A 20,893-nucleotide genomic window follows, 5' to 3' on the forward strand; every position below is an offset into this window, starting at 1 on the left:
TTTTCATTCCACGCATTTCAATGATGCCCACTGCTATGCCATTTCAATTTGAACGTCATTTTCTCATCCGTTCTACTTTTCTGTTACCATCAATAATCGTTATGAGTCTGTAGCGTGAATTTAGAGTTTTTTCAGACGGTAAATTGTACGCTGCCTGTTTGCGTTTCGGCAAGCCATCGGTTTTATATATTATGTCCTGCGTACAAGCTTTACGTGACCGAATTAGCTGAATTTTAAAATAAAAATTTTTTTGAAGTGGATCTCGTTGTCACTCTTTTTCTAGGAGAAGACGAACTTCCATTTCCCTCCTGCGAGGGTTGAGGGGCACTTTGTTCGTGGCTAATCTCGTCCTCCATTGTCGCTTCGGTGGTTTTGTTGTTGATTTCCGTCTTCTTTTCGTTTTCCTTGTTGTTCGCAGTCTTGAGCTCGTTGCTAGTTGCTGTAGATGCGCCTTGTTGTACATTGGTTGCAGTTGTTGGTTGGTTTGATGGTAAAACAGGAGTACTACGCTCACTAGTTTTCGTTGCTGAACGGTTGACCTTGTCTTTGGTTGAAGATGTTATTTTCGCAGTTTCAGTGCAAGGTTTACCGTAGTGTGCAGGTTGTTCACAAAACTGACATGTAACCAGCTGATTTTCATAGGTAATCAGCGTTTTACACGGATGTGTACCACCTTGACCACAAATGATGTAAGATGGAATTGCCTTACGTAGTTGCATACGTACCATTCGCACGCCATTCCGGATGCCGGGGAAAAAATTCCGCCATACTTCCCTTTCGATGGAGAGAACTTCACCGTACTGCGACATATTCTCCCGAACGTGCTGATCGGTGACCTGCGGGGGAGGTCATGCACGCGTACTTCTATGGCATTGTCCACCATGTGCACAGGGATTTTGTATTTAATGTTGTCACACTCAACGCTGTGCACCTCGTTGTTAACCGAAGCAAATGAAAGTGCATCGCTTTGACGTTTAAACATAATGTACACACAGTTAGACGCCTTGTTGAATTGAATCTCAGTTACATTATTAGCATCTAGATGCATTCGTTCTTTAAGTAAGATTTCAATTTCATTTGCTGCTGGTCTAACTTTGCAAAGCTAGAAATCTATACAAATTGAATTTGGTCTTGTTGTCCAAGTTTCAGGCTTTGTTAAATCGTATTTGACCATTCCGTACACTCTATTGTTCACTGCACTGTATTGTCTTTGTTTCTTTTGCTTCGACCGCAAACGATTTTCGACTGTGTTGGGTGAGATGCGAGCACGAACTGATCTGAGGAGGTTGTTGTTGCGAAGAGCTCTAGAACGAACACTGATGTTGATTTGACTAAGTAGTGCAGGGTAAACAATATTGTTCGTCATAATATCGGCAATTAGCATTGTCCGGAACAGATCTCGGCGTACTTGTAGAGTATCGAGTCCGATAAGCATCCCACGGCTTTCATAACTAGGCAGCTGATGAGGGTTATTCCAGGGCAAACGACGAAGAGCAAAACGAACGAATCTGCGCTGTATTGATTCAAGTCTTAAAGCTCCATTATGAAAGTGAGGGTTCCATACTGACGAACAATATTCGAGTGTTGACCGTACAAGCGAGCATGAGAGAGATTTCAAACAGTATATAACAGATCGGCTGAAAAGTTCGTATCGTTTCTATGAGAGGGCGCCACTAGAATTAAATCCATACCATTTTCAGTTAGTACCAACCTTCAAAAGATACGTGTATAAATTTGACAGCTGTCTGATTATTAGTTTGTGAGATATTGCATTTTGAGTGAAGCTACTTTTGTTATTGTGAAAAAGTGGAAAAAAAGGAATTTCGTGTGTTGATGAAACACTACTTTTTGATGAAAAAAAGTGCCGCCGATACCAAAAAATGGCTTGATGAGTGTTATCCAGACTCTGCACCGGGCGAAGCAACAATTCGTAAGTGGTTTGCAAAATTTCGTACACAAAATGATTTTCAATGACCGTAAAGTGAAGTTGATCGAGATAGCTGACACCCTAAAGATATCAAAGGAACGTGTTGGACATATTATTCACGAATATTTGGATATGAGAAAGCTTTGTGCAAAATGAGTGCCGCGTGAGCTCACAATCGATCAAAAACAACAACGAATTGATGATTCTGAGCAGTGTTTGGAGCTCTTATATCGAAATAAAACCGATTTTTTTCGTCGATATATAACAATGGATGAAACATGGCTCCATCACTTCACTCCGGAGTCCAATCGACAGTCAGCTGAGTGGACTGCACGCGATGAACCGAACCCAAAGCGTGGAAAGACTCAACAATCGGCCGGTAAGGTTATGGTGTCTGTATTTTGGGATTCGCATGGTATAATTTTCATCGATTACCTTGAAATGGGAAAAACCATCAACAGTGACTATTATATAGCGTTATTAGAGCGTTTGAAGGACGAAATTTAAAAAAAAACGGCCTCATTTGAAGAAGAAAAAAGTTTTGTTTCATCAAGACAATGTACCGTGTCACAAGTCGATGAAAACCATGCTGAAATTGAACGAATTGGGCTTCGAATTGCTCCCTCATCCCCCGTAATCTCCAGATTTGGCCCCCAGTGACTTTTTCCTGTTCTCAGACCTCAAGAGAATGCTCGCTGGTAAAAAATTTAGAAGGAATGAAGAGGTAATCGCTGAAATTGAGGCCTATTTTGAGGCAAAGGACAAATCGTACTACAAAAATGGTATCGAAAAGTTGGAAGATCGCTATAATCGCTGTATCGCCTCTGATGGCAATTATGTTGAATAATAAAAACGAATTTTGGCAAAAAAATGTGTGTTTCTATTAAACGATACGAACTTTTCAGCCGAACTGTTACCCTTGTCACTTTGGAAAAACATCAACAATCTATGCCTCTAGTGACTGAGATGATCTAAATTTGATTCTCCTATAATCGACACTGAGCAAGCTCTTACGAACTCTGAAAAACCAATTTCAGCTGTCAAAGAAGGAAATCAAATATTCCTTGCAAACGGTGGACAAAATGAAAGTAGACAGCTTTGTCGATTTTGCGAATCCTATTGAAATCAATACCAAGATTACTAAACAAGTATTGTCACAAATTGACATTACTAAGACAAATTTTGGTGAAATTAGGGAAATCATTGGCTGGCAACTAAAAACACGGCCTCTAAGAATTTTTAAAAAATTTATCAAACATGTTACCTGATGTTAGTTTTACCATTATGCATACTTATTCTGAAATTTGAAGAAAAAAACTAGAAATGGTCCTAAGTGCAAATGACAGTTCCTCTTTCTTTACACTTTCTTTCGATTATTACGGTCCTATAGGCAATCTTTCTATATTACACTTTGTATAGAATAACGACTGAAACTATCAACTTTCGATCTGCTGTTAAACATTATAATTTAAAGAGAAAATAAACAAAGAGAAACTGTCATTTGCACTTGGAATCTTTTCGAATATTTGTCGAGATTTAATAGAAATCCAGCAGAAGCATCCAAATTATCCTTATTTTTCATTATGAGCATTGATTATGCTGTTATTGATGACAACTAAGAAAGCTCTTATTGATTTAAAATTGCTGAGGTGTTGGGTTCATTTTCAATGGATTGTGCACCATTGAATCTGTGAGGGACAATAAGAAGTTTCAAAACTTGTACTGAACTTCTAGTTCAAATACAAAATGGCCTTCATCTTTACATTTGTTGTATCAGGAAAATCATGACGCTGAAAATAGTAACTAAGATTTGGACTAGGAAATTCCCGACTCTTTCACGGTTTTCCCGATTTTCCCGCATTTTTAATGTCATCGTGATCGGTCGCAAATTATTACTAATCGCGGGCAAATTGTTACTAATCAAAACATGTTCATATTCTTTCTCGACGAGAAAGGCTATAATCAAAATCTATTTATCTCACAACCGAAATCACAATCGAATAAGCGCACGAAACGAACCGACGCACGGACTAAAATCTTTTTTTCATTGGTTTATGAGGTACAGAAACTCGATAGTCTGGCGCTTTGAGCCCAGCCTAATGAAATTCATCAAAGTATTGACTTATCCTATTCAGCGGCAGTTAACCAACAAAAAGACCCTAAGCCAATCAAATCATTCTAAATTTCGATCCAATGCAAAGCCAATGTTTCATCAATTACTCAACGGGGCCGGTGAGGCGGTTTGCCTATTTGTACTGGGCAAATCCCACTTATTTCCTGCACGTGCTCGGAACATTAACTAGCCTTTTTGCACATAAAAGACCCGTTGGGTTTCGGGAAAATCCTCCCGGGCTGTCTGGGCATCCTCTCACGTAGCCACTTGAAAAATCGCGAAATCCAACATTGGATCGGTTTTTTTTTGGAAATGTTTTATCACACCAGCGGGGGACGGCCGGAATTCCGGAATTCCACACGCGTAGGCCACACGAACAAAGCAAAACCACTGTCTCGGACGGAAGAAGGTCAATAGATAAACCTGTTTGGCGAGGTTCGTTTTTCTACTCGGTGCCGTGGACCGACCGGCAAAGCCAAAGGCAACCAAAAAAAAACGTTACTGTCTCCTGAGTTATTTGCGCTGTCATTGCGAAGGATTTCAGGAAGTGGAAGAAAAAAAAAGATTTAAATAAGTAAACCGCCTTGGTTCGGTTCGATTTGGTCTACAGGAATTGCGGTTAAAATTGTGATTCCAATCAACCTCGGAGCTCGGATGAACATTGATATTCTCTGCGGGAATTGTCGTCGTCGTTGTGGTGAAAAAAACGGAACGTGTTTTCACGGTTTTTCCGAGATGAATCGATATCGCAAAGAGGTTTAGGATTTTGTTGCTGCTGACTTGGAGGCCACTTTAACGGATCGATAACATTCAGTGCCACTTATAAATATCAATATTGGTTTCGTTCCATTACCTCAGGAGTCGCCTGAGCCCCAAACCTCAAGCCCCGTGGATCGAAATTGACCTCATATTTTCAGTGATTTTATCGTTCGGCTTGGGAGAGACGACGAAGGGAAAAAAAAGAAACGACCAGTTCGGTCTTAAATTTATCTCGCTAAACTAGGTAATGGCAGAACTGCGGAAATTGCTTGGCCCAAAAACTTTAATCCATTCCCGCATGAGTCACACGCCATTACTCGCCAAAACCCATTCCGGGGTGGCCAAAGTTGTGTCCGGACTAGCCCAAATCATCAACCGAAATCCGTACTCGAAAAGAATAGCATTTCGGAACAGGAACTCTTTTGAGCGCAGATAACACGAGAAAATCCTTCTACTATTCCGATCCGATCCGATCCGATGGGAAGCGATGATGGCGTTGTTTGGGGAAATCTTGGGCTCTGTTCCGACCAGGATTCAGGGAGAGGATGAATTCAGTGACAAAGTTGGCACCAGAAAGCCTGCGAATGACGCTGCTTGCGGCCGAAAGGGAAAACTTTTCTGATTTCACACAAGAGAGATTATTATTCACTAACTCCTCCCATTGCTTTTGGGGTGCTTGCCTTCTTGCCAAGCTTCAGCGGTTAGTTCTGGGCCGGTTCAACTATTTATTTTTTCTATCTTCCAAACGAAAGGAAAACACTCGTCACGGAGAAAACTGTAGGACGAATTGGATTAGTTCTCTTTCCCCCGTTTTGCAATTTCCATCATCCTCAGTGGGATTATTTTCATAAGAATTGCATTTCAACCAGCGGATAAACGATGTAATCGTTTCGAAACCTACTGCCGATGCTGTGTCGATACTGTGAATGTTTGCCCGAAAAGATCCAAACAGCAACCGCAGATTCACCATTCAAAGGATTAGTGCGTGGGTTTTGGCATGTAACGACCAGAAAAAAAAAGAAAATATGGAAATGAAGAGCAATAACAATAAAAATCGTTCGGTTCAACGATGGAAACCCGAATTTTTTTTGGACCTACAGCTTGATAGAATCAGGTGTGGTTTAACAATCGCCTAGGTTGATTTTTAGGTTGAAAAGTATTGATTCTACATGATTTACCATCACCTATTAAAGGTGGGATTTTATTGTGCGTGGTTGTTTGCAACATAGTTTTGTTTTGTACAAGATTTACTATATGAAATGAAAAGTCCCGGTCCAAACAAAGAAAAAGTCGATTTTTTACCGCGAAAACTTTTTTATTCTTCAGTATAATCTCCATCTCGAGCGATACACTTAACCCATCGGTCTTTCAACATTTTGATACCCTTTAGAAAAAGAGCTGTCAAGGCCTTCAAAATTTCTTTTCATGTTTGGAAATAGATAATAGTCGCTGAGGGCCAGATCTGGACCAATCCGTACCGCAAATCATTCAATTTCCCCGTTTTCCATAGCTTGATGAAAACTAGAACTCGATCTGACAAGATTAGCTGTTATTCAAACACTAATGGATAGATTGTCATGAAATTAGGTATTAGGAGGATTGTTATCAACAAAACATTTGCACGGTTCGAAATTATTCACGTCTTTTCTGTGACAGACCCGGAACATTTTATTTGAAAGAGAGTTGAAATTGCTAGTCGAATTTGTTTCAAATTGTGAAATATTTGAAACACAAAATAGAACACTGTATTAGCTCTCTTGCTTGAGTTTGGGTAACGAAATCTGACAGACGAGATGTCGAAGCGTCGAATGACATTTTGAAATTGTCAATAGAAATTGTAAGTGTGTGGCGATGAATAATACAGTTTCATTTAGAAGCACTCTGGCTCACCATCGTCCAGAAATTCATCTAGAAGTTCGTGACAAAAATTCATATCGTTTTCGAAATAATTTCTTTTTTTTTATTTCTGATTTTGAACATCACAGTGACAGCTTTCGGCAAAACGGCTTTCGGCAAAACGGCTTTCGGCGAAACGGCCTTCGCGAAACGGCCTTCAGCGAAACGGACTTCAGCGAAACGGCCTTCAGCGAAACGGCCTTTGGCAAAGAAGGCCTTCGACAAAAAAGCCCTTCGACAAAAAAGCTCCTTGACAAAAAAGACCATTGGTAAAAAAGCCTTCAGTAAAAAAGCCTTCAATAAAAAATCCTTTGTCACAATTGCCTTCGTCAAAAAAGGCCATCGATAAAAGAGGCCTTCGGAAAAAAGAGACCTTCGGCAAAAATGGCCTTCGGCACAAAAACCATCGACAAAATAGGTATTCAGCAAAAATTACCTTCGATAAAACGGCATTTGGAAAAAACGGCCTTCAGTAAAAAGGCCTTCAACAAGAAAAGTCTTTGGCATAGAAAAAAGGTATTCGACGAGAAAAAGGTTTCGGCAAATAAGGCCTTCGCAAAAAATACCTTCAGCGAAAAAACCTTCAACAAAAAAGGATTTCGGCTGAAAAAAACTTTCGACAACAAAGGTTTAACCTTTGTCAGAAAACGGCCTTCAGCAGAAAAGTCTACAAAAAAGAGCTTCGGCAAAGTAGCCTATGCGAACCTTCTTCAAATATGAGAAACGACTTTCCGTTAAATGGCTTTCGTTGAAACGGCATTCGGCGAAGCTGACTTCGGCTTTCGGCACAACAGAACTTCGGAAAAAATGGCCTTCGACAAAAAAGGCCTACGGCAAAAAAGATCCTCGTTAAAAAAAACCATCTTCAAGTCTGAGAAACGACTTTTGGTTAAATAGCCTTCGTTAAAACGGCCTTCGGCGGAGCTGCTTTCGGCTTCCGGCAAAAAAGAACTTTGGAAATAACGGCCTTCGACAAAAAAAGATCCTTGGTAAAAAAAGCCTTCGGAAAAAAGGCTTTCGTTAAAAAGACCTTCGGCAAAAAAAAACCTTTAACAAAGAAAGGCCTTCGGAAAAATGTCTACAAAAAAGGCCTTCTGTGAGGTTTCCGTAAAAAATGCATTCGGTTTAAAAAGTCGTCTGAAAAAGGCCCTTCGGTAAAAAAGGCCGTCCGGAAAAAGGCCTTCTCCAAAACATTCTAAAAAAGCCTCAGCAAAAAAGGTCTTGGGGAAAAAGGCTTCCGAATGAAAGTCCTTCGAATAAACAGCCTTCTACAAAGAAAGCCCTTAGCAAAAAATGTTACTAAAAAGGTCCGAAAAAAAAAATTTTTTTGGGAAAAAAGTTTTCGTGAATAAGCCTTCAACAGAAAAAGGCATACAAATACGCCTTCTGTGAAAGGAATTTGTCAAAAAGGCCTTTGGCAAAAAAGGCCTTGATCAAAATAATATTCAGCAAAGAACGGCCTTTGACAAAAAAGCCTACAAAAAATGCCTTCTGTAAAAAAAAGTACAGGTGTGTAATGTCAAAGACATAACTGGATGTCGTGAATACGAATAAAACTGACGCTTTAACTTTATACTTCCGAATATAAATTAATTGATCGATAGGCTACAGTACAGATTAGTTACATTAAACATTCTGACCAGGCGCGTATACAGGGGGGGGTTTTAGGGGTTCAAACCCCCCCCGAAACAAAAAATTATAACCCATGGGGAACATTGTGATATAAATTGTACATGTGTTGATTTATCACCATGTTCTAAAACCCCCCCCGAAAATTTTCTCTGGCTACGCGCCTGATTCTGACACACAAATATTACGAAATAACCAGTATAGTTCCTTATGATAAAATAATGGTGGTTCTGGAAAGAACCTTTTATGAAGGCGTTCGTGATGGAGAGTGACGAGTTGAGTTCAAATTCCGATGGATACCATTGACTTCCATCTTCTATTTCCAGGATGACCTGTTGACCGTGAATGCGAAACTGATATGTGTTTTGTTGGAGTCTCCTGCTTCTTCCGCTTGCGGTAACAAGCTTTTTTTTTCACTTGGAGAATTTTCGATCGCACTATACTGAACACGATGACAACGACAACCAAATTCAAAATGAATGGCTTCTGAGCCGGTGCTATGCATTTTATATAGCAAATCTGCAGAAAGTTTACTACAAACTACAACTGGTTGAAAAAATGGGCCGTATACAGTATATTGAAGTAAAATTTCGCATAATTCTTTAAAAAATATAAAATTATGGTTCTAAATGGCACCTTAGAGAATTGTGATGTCGATTATTTCATTTCGGATTTCAATATTTTAGTAAAAGATACTATCAAAATGTTGTACGGGATTAATTTCTGGCATCCCAGAAGAGCCAAATTGTATAATTTTCTAAGATATTAAACACTGATTGTATATAAACGATTTTAAACACTTGCGAATTTAGAACTGTGAAAATTGCAAAAAACTGATCAAATTATCTTAGATTTGCACTACACTGATAATTTCAATTTTCGATTTATAAAGAAGCAATTTTTATAGTTCTTTAGGTAACATTTAGAGCCATTAGAAGGACTGATTTTGCATAATGTTCCACATTATTGTCCATTTTCCGTTGTATTTTGCTCCAATGCAAACAATCACCAACAGGATGATGTAATCGATCTTCTTCGAAGGGAAACTGGCCCTGCGAACTGAGCGTTTGAGGTTTTGCACAACGCTAAAGGTCTGCTCTTATTACTAGCGACTGCTCCACCCGACAACCGAAGTCCAAATGAAAGCACGACCTAAGCGTTTAAGGCTTTATACCACGCCAAAAGCCTGCTTTCATTGCCATCTGCTCCACCGGACGACTGAAGTCCAAATGAGAGTTGCGACCTGAGCGTTTGAGGTTTTTAACCACGCAGAAAGTGCACTCTCCGAAGCTGCTGATTGATTAAATCATTCCCACGACGTCGGCTTCCATCAAACGCACATGAAGAAATGATCGATTTTTGACCACGGTTCCCCTTTTATACGCAGTCAGTTGAAGATATGTGCCTGACTACCTCAAAATCGTCGTCCTTGCGCAAAAAACGCAAACGAAAGTAAAGAGTTTTCCGCGTTGTTTTCAAATTTTAAGAAAACTTAATTTTTGAGTTATTTGTGGTTATCTCACACTGTTCAAAATTTTATCATGAATTCCTGATCATATTTTTGATGAAATAGTGAGAGAATTATGTTGCTGCCATTAATAAAAGTCGAAATATTCACGATTAAGTTCTGCCCATTCTTCCATGTGGCTTATTTTGAAAAGGCACCCCATAGTAAAGTAAGTCGTATTCACGACAAAAAGTTCCTCAAAAGAAGTGTTCTAAAAAAAGGTCTTTGGCAGAAAAAACCTTCTACAACGTTGAGAAACGACTTTCGGTTAAATGGCCTTCATTAAAACGGCCTTCGACGAAACTGCCTTCGGTTTTCGGCACAACAGAACTTCGGAAAAAACGGCCTTCGACAACAAAGTCCTCCAGCAAAAAACGTCCTCGCTAAAAAAATCCTTCGGAAAAAAGGCCTTCGGTAAAAAGAACCTTCGGTAAAAAATAACCTTCTACAAAGAAAGGTCATCGGCAAAAATTCCTACAAAAAAGGGCTTCTGTAAAATAGTTGTCGTCAAAAAAGCCTTTTTAAAAAAGACCTTGGGTAAAAAAGGTCCTCTGAAAAAGGCTCTTCTGTAAAAAAGGCCGTCCGAAAAAAGACCTTCGCCAAAACATCCTAAAAAAACTACAAGGATCAGCCCCATGGGGTTGTTCGAGCCATTGATGTGGAACAAGGCAACCAAAATATCTAATGATCTACAATCAAAAAGTTCAATCAATTCGAACCAACACCGAACATCATTTGTCTTGATTTGCATTTGTTTTATAACCGACGAAATGACACCATTATCCCAAGTATATGCAATTATATCTTTGTACATACTTGCGATTTCGATAATTAAGTTTCTCTACGCCAAACTTGTGTTCAAGTGTTTTATGCAAGCAGTTTTTTTAGCGTTAAGTTTCTCTACCATTCTGCGATTTCAGTTGAAGCAATAAACTATTTCTCATTATCAATCAAGTTCATCTAATATGAATTAGAAATTAATCTTAAGCACTCAAAATTTATCCAGGGGTATTTGTCAATTTCTCATGGGGAAACGACATAACATGGAATTCCGAGCTAGCTTGCATGACACAAGATCAGAGCATACCAATTAAGGGCTGAGGCCAGTGTGTTTTAAGGGCGTTTTAAGGGGCTATTTTCACGCTTCAATTCTGATTTTCTCAGAAACGGTGACGAATATCAAAAAATCCAACTGACAATCTCTTAGAAAATTAGTTTAGATTATTCTGTGAAAATTTCAGAATGATTGTTTGACTTTAGCGGAAGGGAAAGTCTTTTTTCTGAAGGAAGAATTGCATAGCTGAAAACGCCGTCTTTCAACTTGTTCATTGAATATCTCGCTTTCAAAACCATGAATCAAAAATCTATCCTGACAATGTCTAGATAATTTAGTTTAGATGCGATTAGTGCATAAAAACATATATGTTGTCGCGATAAAAATTAAGTGAATGTTATTTTTGTAATGGTAAGTACGTTTCTATGGCGGCACCATTTTTTTCTGCTCTTGTATCCTGAAACGTAACGAAACATGAGAGAGAAATAAAATCGGCTCATCTGCCAAACAAGCGGTAGCTTTATTGGATTTTATGTGATGTAGTCAAACTTGTAACCGAAAATATCAAAACTTTCTTGACCACCCGGCCACATTGAGAGTCATTTTGCGCATTTGCGAGAGAGCATGGAGCGAAATGTAATACGCACAGCGAGCGACACGGTTTTACGCTAACAACTGGCATCAGCCCTTAAAGCTTCAAATCATTTTATGACACGTTTTTGTCTTACACTCTAGCAACAAGCATGCTACGAGTAGGACTGAAACCTTAGCTTTTTTTTTTTTTTTTTGACTAAATTGTATGTTTATTGATCATGAATTTGCGTTTTACATCAATGGTTTACATTACAAGTGTTTCGGTTCATAGTCCTTTCATCTTTGTTTCCCTATCTTAAGTTTTTAATGTTGTTATTCAGTTTATCTTGGATTGGTTTACATTTCAAAATTTTGATTTTGTTTGTTTGAATTATTAAAATACTCCTACCTACTTAATCTATCTTAACCTAAAACATTCAAATTTTGAATTATTGCTATTTCTGAGGCAGAGCACCTCTCTCCAAATTTTATATTTTGATGTTCGAATCGTTGTTCTAGGGTATCAAGGGAAGCTAGCTCATGCACTTCACTGGTTCTCGTCCAAGGGGGCAGATTCAGGATCATTTTAAGGATTTTGTTTTGAACTCTCTGGAGCCGCAGTCTGTGCGTCCGTGCACAACCCCGCCAAACGGGGACTGCATATTCGATTGCGGGGTAGATGATTTGTTTGTAGACAGCCATCTGATTCTTCAGGCACAGTTTAGATGTTCTACATATCAACGGGTACAGAGACCTGATGAGTATGTTACATTTGGTGATTATTTTTTCAACATGTGACCTGAAGATCAGATGTCTGTCATACGTTAGTCCTAGATAGACCACTTCGTCGGACCACTGCACGTCAGCGCCACCGAACCGAATTCTGCATTCGTCAGACGGAACAAGTCTAGTCGATCTCGAATGCGGAAACAGGATGACCTGAGTTTTCGCCGCATTGATTACAATTTTCCAGTTGGTGAAATATTCATTTAGAGCATCCAGACCCCTCTGCAATTTGTTCTTCAGAATACTGACTACTCGTCCATCATAAAGGATGGCCGTATCGTCAGCAAACTGTGACAAGACACCACCCCCCGGAAGAGGTGGGATGTCTGATGTGAAAATGTTATACAGGATGGGACCCAGGATACTTCCTTGGGGCACACCTGCAGGGATGGAAAATTTGTCCGATTGAACATTATGCAGAGAAACCTGGAAAGCTCTATTTGAAAGATAACTTTTGATGATCTTAATCAGATACATCGGAAAATTGTATCGATGAAGCTTGTACAACAGGCCATCGTGCCACACATTGTCGAACGCTTTCTCGATATCCAAGATCGCCATTGCTGTCGATTTGGATACTGACTTGTTCCGTCGAATGATGTTGGTAACTCTTGTGAGTTGATGAATGGTAGATCTTCCTTTCCTGAACCCAAACTGTTCCTCCAGGAAGACACCATGTTGATCGGCGAATGCGAGAATTCGGCTTTGGATGGATTTTTCGAACAGCTTAGACAGGGCAGAGAGTAAGCTGATGGGTCGATAGCTCTTGGAAAAAGAAGGATCTTTTCCCGGTTTCAGTACTGGGATAACTTTAGCTAACTTCCACATTGAAGGGAAGTAGCCAAGCTCCCAGCACCGGTTAAATATTTTAGCTAGAAAAGCAAATGAGCGAGTGCTCAGATGCTTCAGCTCGATGTTAAAGGTATTGTCGAAACCGGGGGCCTTCATATTTTTTGATTTCTTCATAAAAGCTATCAGCTCATCGGCAGTAACTCTCATATCCTCAGGTACTAAACTGTCCGATCCATCAATTTCGGCTACGCTGTCGGCTACGGCCCGTTCATGTGGACTAACTATGTTAAGTCCCAAATTGTGGGAACACACGAACTGCCGCCCCAGTTCATTCACTTTCTCTAAAGGTGTTATAAGTATCCCTTCATCTGCGCCCTCAGGCGGAACCAGTGGAGGGATAGGTCGTTTTTTATTCTTAAGCACCTTCGTCATTGACCAGAAGGGCTTAGAATGAGGCGGAATTTGCCTTAGCTTTTGCTGGAATACTTTATTCCGTAAATCAGTCAATCTTTCCTTGATAACCCTAGTCAGATTTTGGTAAGCTATTTTCTTGGCACGATCGCCAGTTCGTTGAAATTGTCTCCGGAAGATATTCCGGAGACGGATGATATATTTGGTATTATTATCTATTTGGAGAGAGGTACTCACCTGATGATGTTCCGCCGAAACCGTCCTGTCCCGAGCGACCACGATAGCTTGATGGATGTTTGATAGTGCTGCGTCGATTTCCACCGGGGTACCAAGTGGAAGATCGACGTCGATGAGTTGGTCGGTGATTTGTTGATATCGTGGCCAGTCGACACGATGGTAGTTCCGGCGATGTTGTATCGGCACTGTCGATGCTGGAGAGTCCAGAGTCAGTACCACCGGATAGTGGTCGGATGAGAGGTCATTGATGGTGACCGGAGGGCTGTCGATGACGATGTTACTGAGGAATATGTCCAAAACGGAATGGACTCCCGATTTGGACAATCTCGTTGGGCAGTCCGGGGCAAGGATGTTGTACTGCCCAGCTTCTTGATGGTCAGCGAGGACGAGCCCGTTCCGGTTCCGCCTTCCATTTCCCCATCTTTCGTGCCTAGCGTTGAAATCTCCGCCGATGATAAATTTGCCATTCCGTCGGGTGACCAATGACAAATCGTTTTTCAGCATTGCAGCCGTACCATTCCGTGTGCTGGATTGCATCGGACAGTAGACTGCAATGATGACAATGGGTCCTCTCGTTGTTTCCATTTCGATCCCGATGGTTTCCAGCAAACGTAGTTTGAAAGCAGGCAGTAGCTTGTACCGAATTCCTCTTTTGATGAGTATGGCCACACCCCCTCCCCCAGAAGAGGTGCGATCCATACGTACGATGACATGATCCGGAAGACTAAAGCTGGTGTTTGGCTTCAGGTGTGTTTCGGTGACTACAGCAACATCGATGTTTTCGGTATTGAGGAATTCGGCGAATTCCAGTTTCTTGGGACCCAAAGATTGGGCGTTCCAATTAAGGAGTCTTATTGACGAGCTGCCCGTGACGGTAATAAAAAAGCATCATTACTGATACTTGTTCCTGCGCAGTACGACAGGCACGAGTTTGCTTGTCCAATTCCGTAAATAGGAAGGCGAGCTGTTCCATTGAGTAGAGCTGATTACCAGTGGGGGGCTGGTTTACTGCATCAGCATAGCTACGGAATCCTGGAGGAACCTGTTGTTGTCCACCAAGGGGAGGCGGTGGAGGAGTGGAAAGAGGTGGTATCGGGTTCAACGGTGGGAAGAACATATCCAGTACTTTCGGTGGCATCTGTTTCTGCTTCTGCTTTGGTTGCTTTTTCTCCATCGCTGCTTTTCTGACTTTGATGAATTCAGCTCGCTGTGGACACGCTTTGTTGGTCGCGTGATGTTCGCCTCCGCAGTTGGCACATTTGATGGCCGGTTCTCCCATCGGCTCGCATTCCTCAGTTCGATGTTTTCCGGCACAGGTTGAGCAACGGCTTTGGATGTGGCAGTTTCGTGCGCCGTGACCATATTTAAGGCAATTGGTGCACTGTGTTACCTCACGGTGGACGGGTTTGTATCGTTCCCACTCTACCATGATGTGGAATAGAGCTTTGATGTTCTTCAAATCGCTAATCGTTGTAGAACCTCGTTCAAAATGTACCAGGTAGAGCTGATCCCGGTATTTGACATTTTGGTTATGCCGTTTGATTTTATATACTGCCACTGGCTTCAGTTTGTTATCTGCCAGTTCCTTCTGGAGCTCTTCCAATAACATATCTGGTAGACCACGAAGAACTACCTTGAAAGGTTTACTGGAAGCGATGTCGTGGGTGAAATACTCCAGCTTCATCATCTTCACGTAGTTCTCTACTGAGTTGTAATGTAGTCGAGATGGCACGATGATTTTGTATCCGTTTGAACACATACGGATTGTTGCTTGTAAACCGTGGCTGATCAAACTGTTGAGATCCGTACGAAGGGTAGCAGGAAATCCCTGTATGTAGAAAGGTGGTAGTTTCTCCTTCTTTTCAATTTCCTGAACTTCAAGTCCAGCGAACTTATTTTTGCCTAACAGGCGTTTGGTTGCAGCCGCCTCGTCTCCGCCGACATCTGGATCATGCTGACGTTTGCCAGCACCTGAGCTGGATTGCCCTTTACTAGAGCCCGCTTTTCCCATTACTTGGGATACTGACGAACTAGCGAACAACGCGTGAAAACTTTCAAATACTTAACACTTTCAAAAATGCGTCTTTACTCGGAGAGAGCTAAACACAGAATGAAACCTTAGCTTTAATTTCGCTTCTATTTATAGATTCGCGTGCTTCCAACAGCTTCGCTTTTGCATCGATTGACCAATCAGAGCGATGCTCTCTCTTTGATACATCGCTTACTCCTTTAAAACCGTCGTCTATGGCAGGGAAATCCGGTATGCCAAAGATTTTTAGCAGCCAAATAGGACACTGCTTGCTACTAATCAAAATTTCAATCATGTATAATTGAAAATACGTGGCTTGATGCATTCAAATCGAAACGTAGAAATATTTCCTATCAAATGATGAAATAATATTAATAATTGATACGAAATAGACTGAGCTGTAAGTGGTTAAAACCTGACCACATTTCTACGTGTAGTTTTTCTTGAGTTTCTGATTTGCACCCCTATATAGAAAATAAAGATGTGTTCCACATCAAAAAGGTCCTGCTAATCATCCGTTGGATAAACGTATACTAAAGGCGTTCGAGCAAAAGAAGGAGGCTTCAGTTCGGGATGTGGCCAAAAAAGTGGGAACTTCGAAGTCAAATGTTCTTCGTGCTAGAGAACGTTTGGATCTTCGATCCTATAAGAAGCAGAAACAACCAAAACGTAGGCCGAAACAGGAAGCATCGATCAGGCCGAGGGTTCGAAAGCTGTACAATACGATTCTTGCTGGAAATTTGAACTGCATAATCATGGACGACGAAACCTACGTGAAACTCGATTACAAATCCTTGCCGGGATCACAATATTATACGGTGCGAGAAGGGCAAGTGTTAAACCAGTCCGAGACATCGATTGAAGTCGAAAAAATTGGTAAGAAAGCTATGGTCTGGCAAGCAATTTGTAGCTGCGGTAAGATTTCGAAACCCTTCATCACCACTGCTTCAATGAACAGCGAAATATACATCAAGGAATGTTTACAAAAACGACTTCTACCCATGATTCGAAGCCACAAGGATCCTGTTGTCTTCTGGCCAGATCTTGCTTCTTGCCACTACTCAAAATCGACGGTAGAATGGTATACTACCAAAATTGTCACTTTCGTCCCAAAAGACATGAATCCACTAAATTGGCCACAACTTCGACCAATTGAGGAATTTTGGGCATTAACGAAAGCACATCTTGGGAAGTCTAATATTATCAGTATATCGAATAAAATTTAAATATCTAACACTTGTGAATTATTTACAGCGAAATCAAAGTGCGTCCATACTTTCTGGGACAGTCTTTAAAAAGAAAATGTTTATCTACTGCCAAAGCTGACATTTTACTTACTTCATAAACTGTGTGTCGTCCGCGTTGGTGAATCGATCGGCCAAGTTGTGCAGGGCCACCGACGAAACCTCTCCCAGGCCGTAGTAGTAAGTTGTTAGGTTATATTCCGGGACCCAGACCGCTTCCTCCTGTAGGTTGGCTTGCGCCAGATCCAGATAATATTGAGTGTAGTCCAGGACCTGTGTTTTGTTATTTTGCGGAATACACAAAAAAAACGAAAGCAACGCGGAGATGTTGTACTTTTCGGGGTGTAAAGAGTCACGACCAAAAATTCGTACCTGTCCAGTGTCGGTGTCAAATTTGTACAACCTCATCGCCGGGTTGTTCGACTCGGCCATTCGTCGTGGGCTTATCGAGGGGGCAATCATCATCCACGAGACCGGTTTGCCTGCGTTAACGAACCAATTTGTTAAAATGTGCATTGTTCAATATCAAACGTTCCAATTACCATTGTCACTGTAGACGACCCGGAACGAGTCCGAGTGTAGGTGGCCGAAAAACTGTCCCTGAATTATCGACGAGTACTTTTTCACCAGCCGCAGATAGCGCAGGTTGTTTTTCTCGGTGAAGCTCGTGTGCCCGTACGGCATCGAGTGGCCAATGTGACGCTCGTCCGATCCTGGTGGTATGTGTCCTACTATATATACCTGTGGAAAGTAGTAACAAAACGAACGATGAAATGACCCGATAAAAGTTGTAATCCAAATGATGTCTGTTGTTGTTGTTTAACTTTTATGTGATCCAAATAACCAAATTCAATTTCGGTCTATTAAATTAGGAACTGGTCCCGTCCCCCCGTCTATATTACCCATCATTCTTCATCAGAAGTTGTCTATAAAATGTTTTCCTAGTCGAACACACGTAGCACTTCGGCAGTTGAAACTAACATCACACCTCAACAGATTTCAGCCGGTCGATGGATTTCCAACCCCCCTCCCCAAACTCTTTTACATTTCCGAACAGGAAAATGGTTGGCACAAACGGTAGCTTCGGTCTATTGATCCGGTCTGTTATTGTTGTTTGTTCACATGGAAAAGGAACGAACGAATATGGGTATCAATAAAAATGAAATAAAATCCTAACGGTTCTCTTCTCATCCTATTTGTAAAAGACGGAAAAGACGTTCGGACCGAACACAAACGAAACGAGCAACGTGCTGTCATTTATCATCCTTCACCTTCGGGCGTCTTCGTTCGGTAGCCTCAAGGAAGCCCAGCAAAAACGAACGCCGTTTGGGACTGTATGGGCTTTTAAAATACTCTTCTTCTTCTTCTTGTTTTGGTTCTTCACTCCGTTCGGATGAAATTGATCTCTGGCTCACTGGATCCTAAGGAGGGTACGGTCTCTTACCCTCACAATGCCGGAGCCCAGAAGAAGTAGAGACGATTACATCCGAATCAAATCATATCTTCGGCGGACAGTCCATTCCTTTTCATTCCATCCAGCATGGAACCGAAGCATGGGGTGCGAAGGGAAGAGAGCCCCGTTTCGGTTGATCAAACAAGAAATGACTAATGGATGTGTTGAACTTCGGCAGTAGCCACTAACCGTACCCCAAACTACAACAGATACAGCATGCTACCGCAGTTCCCCATTTGCTGCTTCATACACCGGAAGTGAGCTTAACTGCAAGAGTTTATTTCGAAACGAAAAGAATTAAGGATCCGTCGGGCCCGAGGGGGGAGAGAAAGCGAACCGGGCCTCAACCAGGGTTATAAATTTTATTGAGAAAAGGAAAACGTCGAAAGGTACGTGGCTGGCGATTTGATGGTCAGTCAATGGTTATGGAATTTAATGGATTTCGCTTGTGGAAATCTGTGGTAATTGAATCTGAAACGGAAGGAATTTATGTAGGCAACTTAAAGCAGGAATCCGGTTTTCCCAGTGTAATGCGATATTGCCACAACCCCCATTCGTATGCATTATTCAAGTTGTCTGCAAAACCAAGTGCAAAACATGATCCTCGCAGTCGGCATTACTAGATCGGATAATACAGTTAGAGCTCCACTACTCATCTGCAATATAAATCATATCTACATTTCATGAATTAATAAAGTCAATTTGCTGTTTGACAAGTTATCCTCATCCCGTGGAACCGCAATCCCGCCCGTTGTTTGTTGCCTTGTCCTTATCGTGCTTCATGTTCTCAGCAGACAAGATGAGTATCTTCCAATGAATAATTGAATCCGAAATAGAAGCCACCACCACCACCGTCTCGCTACCACAGTCGGGCCGCAGACAGACGAGATTTACAGAGGCACACACACACAAACGAATACAGATACAATATCAGAGCACTTATATCATCTAGCTACTGCAAAAACTGATTGCAACTGCCAAGGCAAGATTTACCGCACTGGGGATCGGATTTTGCGTACCAAAAGACACGGTAGCTAGTAGCGGACAGAGGAAAATATTGAACCCTTGATGAGTCAACTGCCAAGCGTTTGCTTCATACTACCTATTTTTAACCAACAGAGTGAAATTGTATCACCTGTACTTTTGAAAAATATCCTAGCAAATCGCAACAAAGAATTTATCCTGACTCAGGTCAACGTATGAGAACTGATATTATTTAAATCAGTTCCGCAGAAATCACGGAAAACGAGAACATCAAAAATTTTTTGTTGCAGCAAAACCGAGTGCCATATACCAATCGATTCAGCTCGACGACGTGAGCGAATGTCTGTGAGTATGTGCGTAAAAAATATCAAAGATGCAAAGGTCAACCTGAATCACTTAAAAAAACAAATTCATGTTACTCTATAAACAAAAAAAAACCCTTCTTAATCCACCCAGTGGTGTGATAATGCCTTTCTCTTTCTTCGAAATAGTCTCATGATTTTTTATTCTTTTTATAAAATAATTTCTGACACTAAACGGGGCTCATTTATGATTTTGATTTTTGACTTTGAGAAGAGTGATGCTAATCTAAAATACCCTTCTTAGTCTACTACTTAATCACCTTAGTTGGTGCTCGACGTTTAATGCAATTCTAAGGTTGCTGTCAGAGTGAAAGCGTCACGCTAAGCGCCTGGACGCGCGTGCGAGCTAATTACATTCGATCAAAGCAAACCTGTCAAATCGCATCGCATTGAATCGCTTCGCTACGCGTTCCGCACTCACTCTGACATCAACCCAAAACGTTTGACATCAAAAAAAAAATTTCAATTTCGGAAATCTCATGTACTCCCATTATTCATATTCATTTCCCCCCCTATGGTAGATCTAGATCGAAAATTTTCAAACCCTAATCGCCGGTTAACACCCCTTACCCATGTCCGATTTAGCTCAAATTTTGCATGGGGACTCTTTTCAAGGTGTTACAACTTTTGAGCACTAGATATTCGAATTTGATCAATGGTCCAATAGTAGCTTTCAAACGAGCCTTAGTATGTTATGTTGGTTCAGCCATCTCTGAGAAAATTGAGCGCGTAAAAATATCTTCGAAAAGGGCACACACATACACACGCACACACACAGACATTTTCCAATCTCGTCGAACTGAGTCGAATGGTATACAACACTAGGAGTTTCCGAGGCTCCTTTCGAAAGTCGGGTTTTCCAGCAATTCTAATACCTTTCTATAGAGAAAGGCATAAAGGAAAATAAAGATTATTTAAACTGAAAATTGTGTGTGAAAAAAAAAGAGACGTGGATCTCAGAGATGGCTGCACTGATTTTGACTAAAAAGCCTTGGTATTACATTCCTGTAGTGGAATTCGACCTTCTGTTTCAACAGACTTCGCAGCCGATTCAGACTGTACAGAACCATTGCATGGCTGGTGCTACGATTCTACTGACACTACGAATCCTTCCAGGTCGGGGCTCGAACATATGAC

General features: G+C 41.1%; 1 protein-coding gene across 1 annotated transcript in view; it reads right to left on the minus strand.

Moving 5' to 3' along the window:
* The window catches only part of LOC131437484 (acid sphingomyelinase-like phosphodiesterase 3b), a 241,104-nt gene that overhangs the window by 11,856 nt on the left and 208,355 nt on the right, over nt 1-20,893 (minus strand). Inside the window, exons 7-9 of the mRNA XM_058606862.1 lie at nt 17,500-17,698; nt 17,330-17,439; nt 17,052-17,230 (exon numbers count right to left, since the gene is read on the minus strand). Of these exons, the coding sequence (XP_058462845.1) occupies nt 17,052-17,230; nt 17,330-17,439; nt 17,500-17,698 (488 nt within the window). The remainder of the gene's footprint in view (nt 1-17,051; nt 17,231-17,329; nt 17,440-17,499; nt 17,699-20,893) is intronic.

This window comes from Malaya genurostris, chromosome 3, assembly GCF_030247185.1.
Source record: "Malaya genurostris strain Urasoe2022 chromosome 3, Malgen_1.1, whole genome shotgun sequence".
Classification (NCBI taxonomy): domain Eukaryota; kingdom Metazoa; phylum Arthropoda; class Insecta; order Diptera; family Culicidae; genus Malaya; species Malaya genurostris.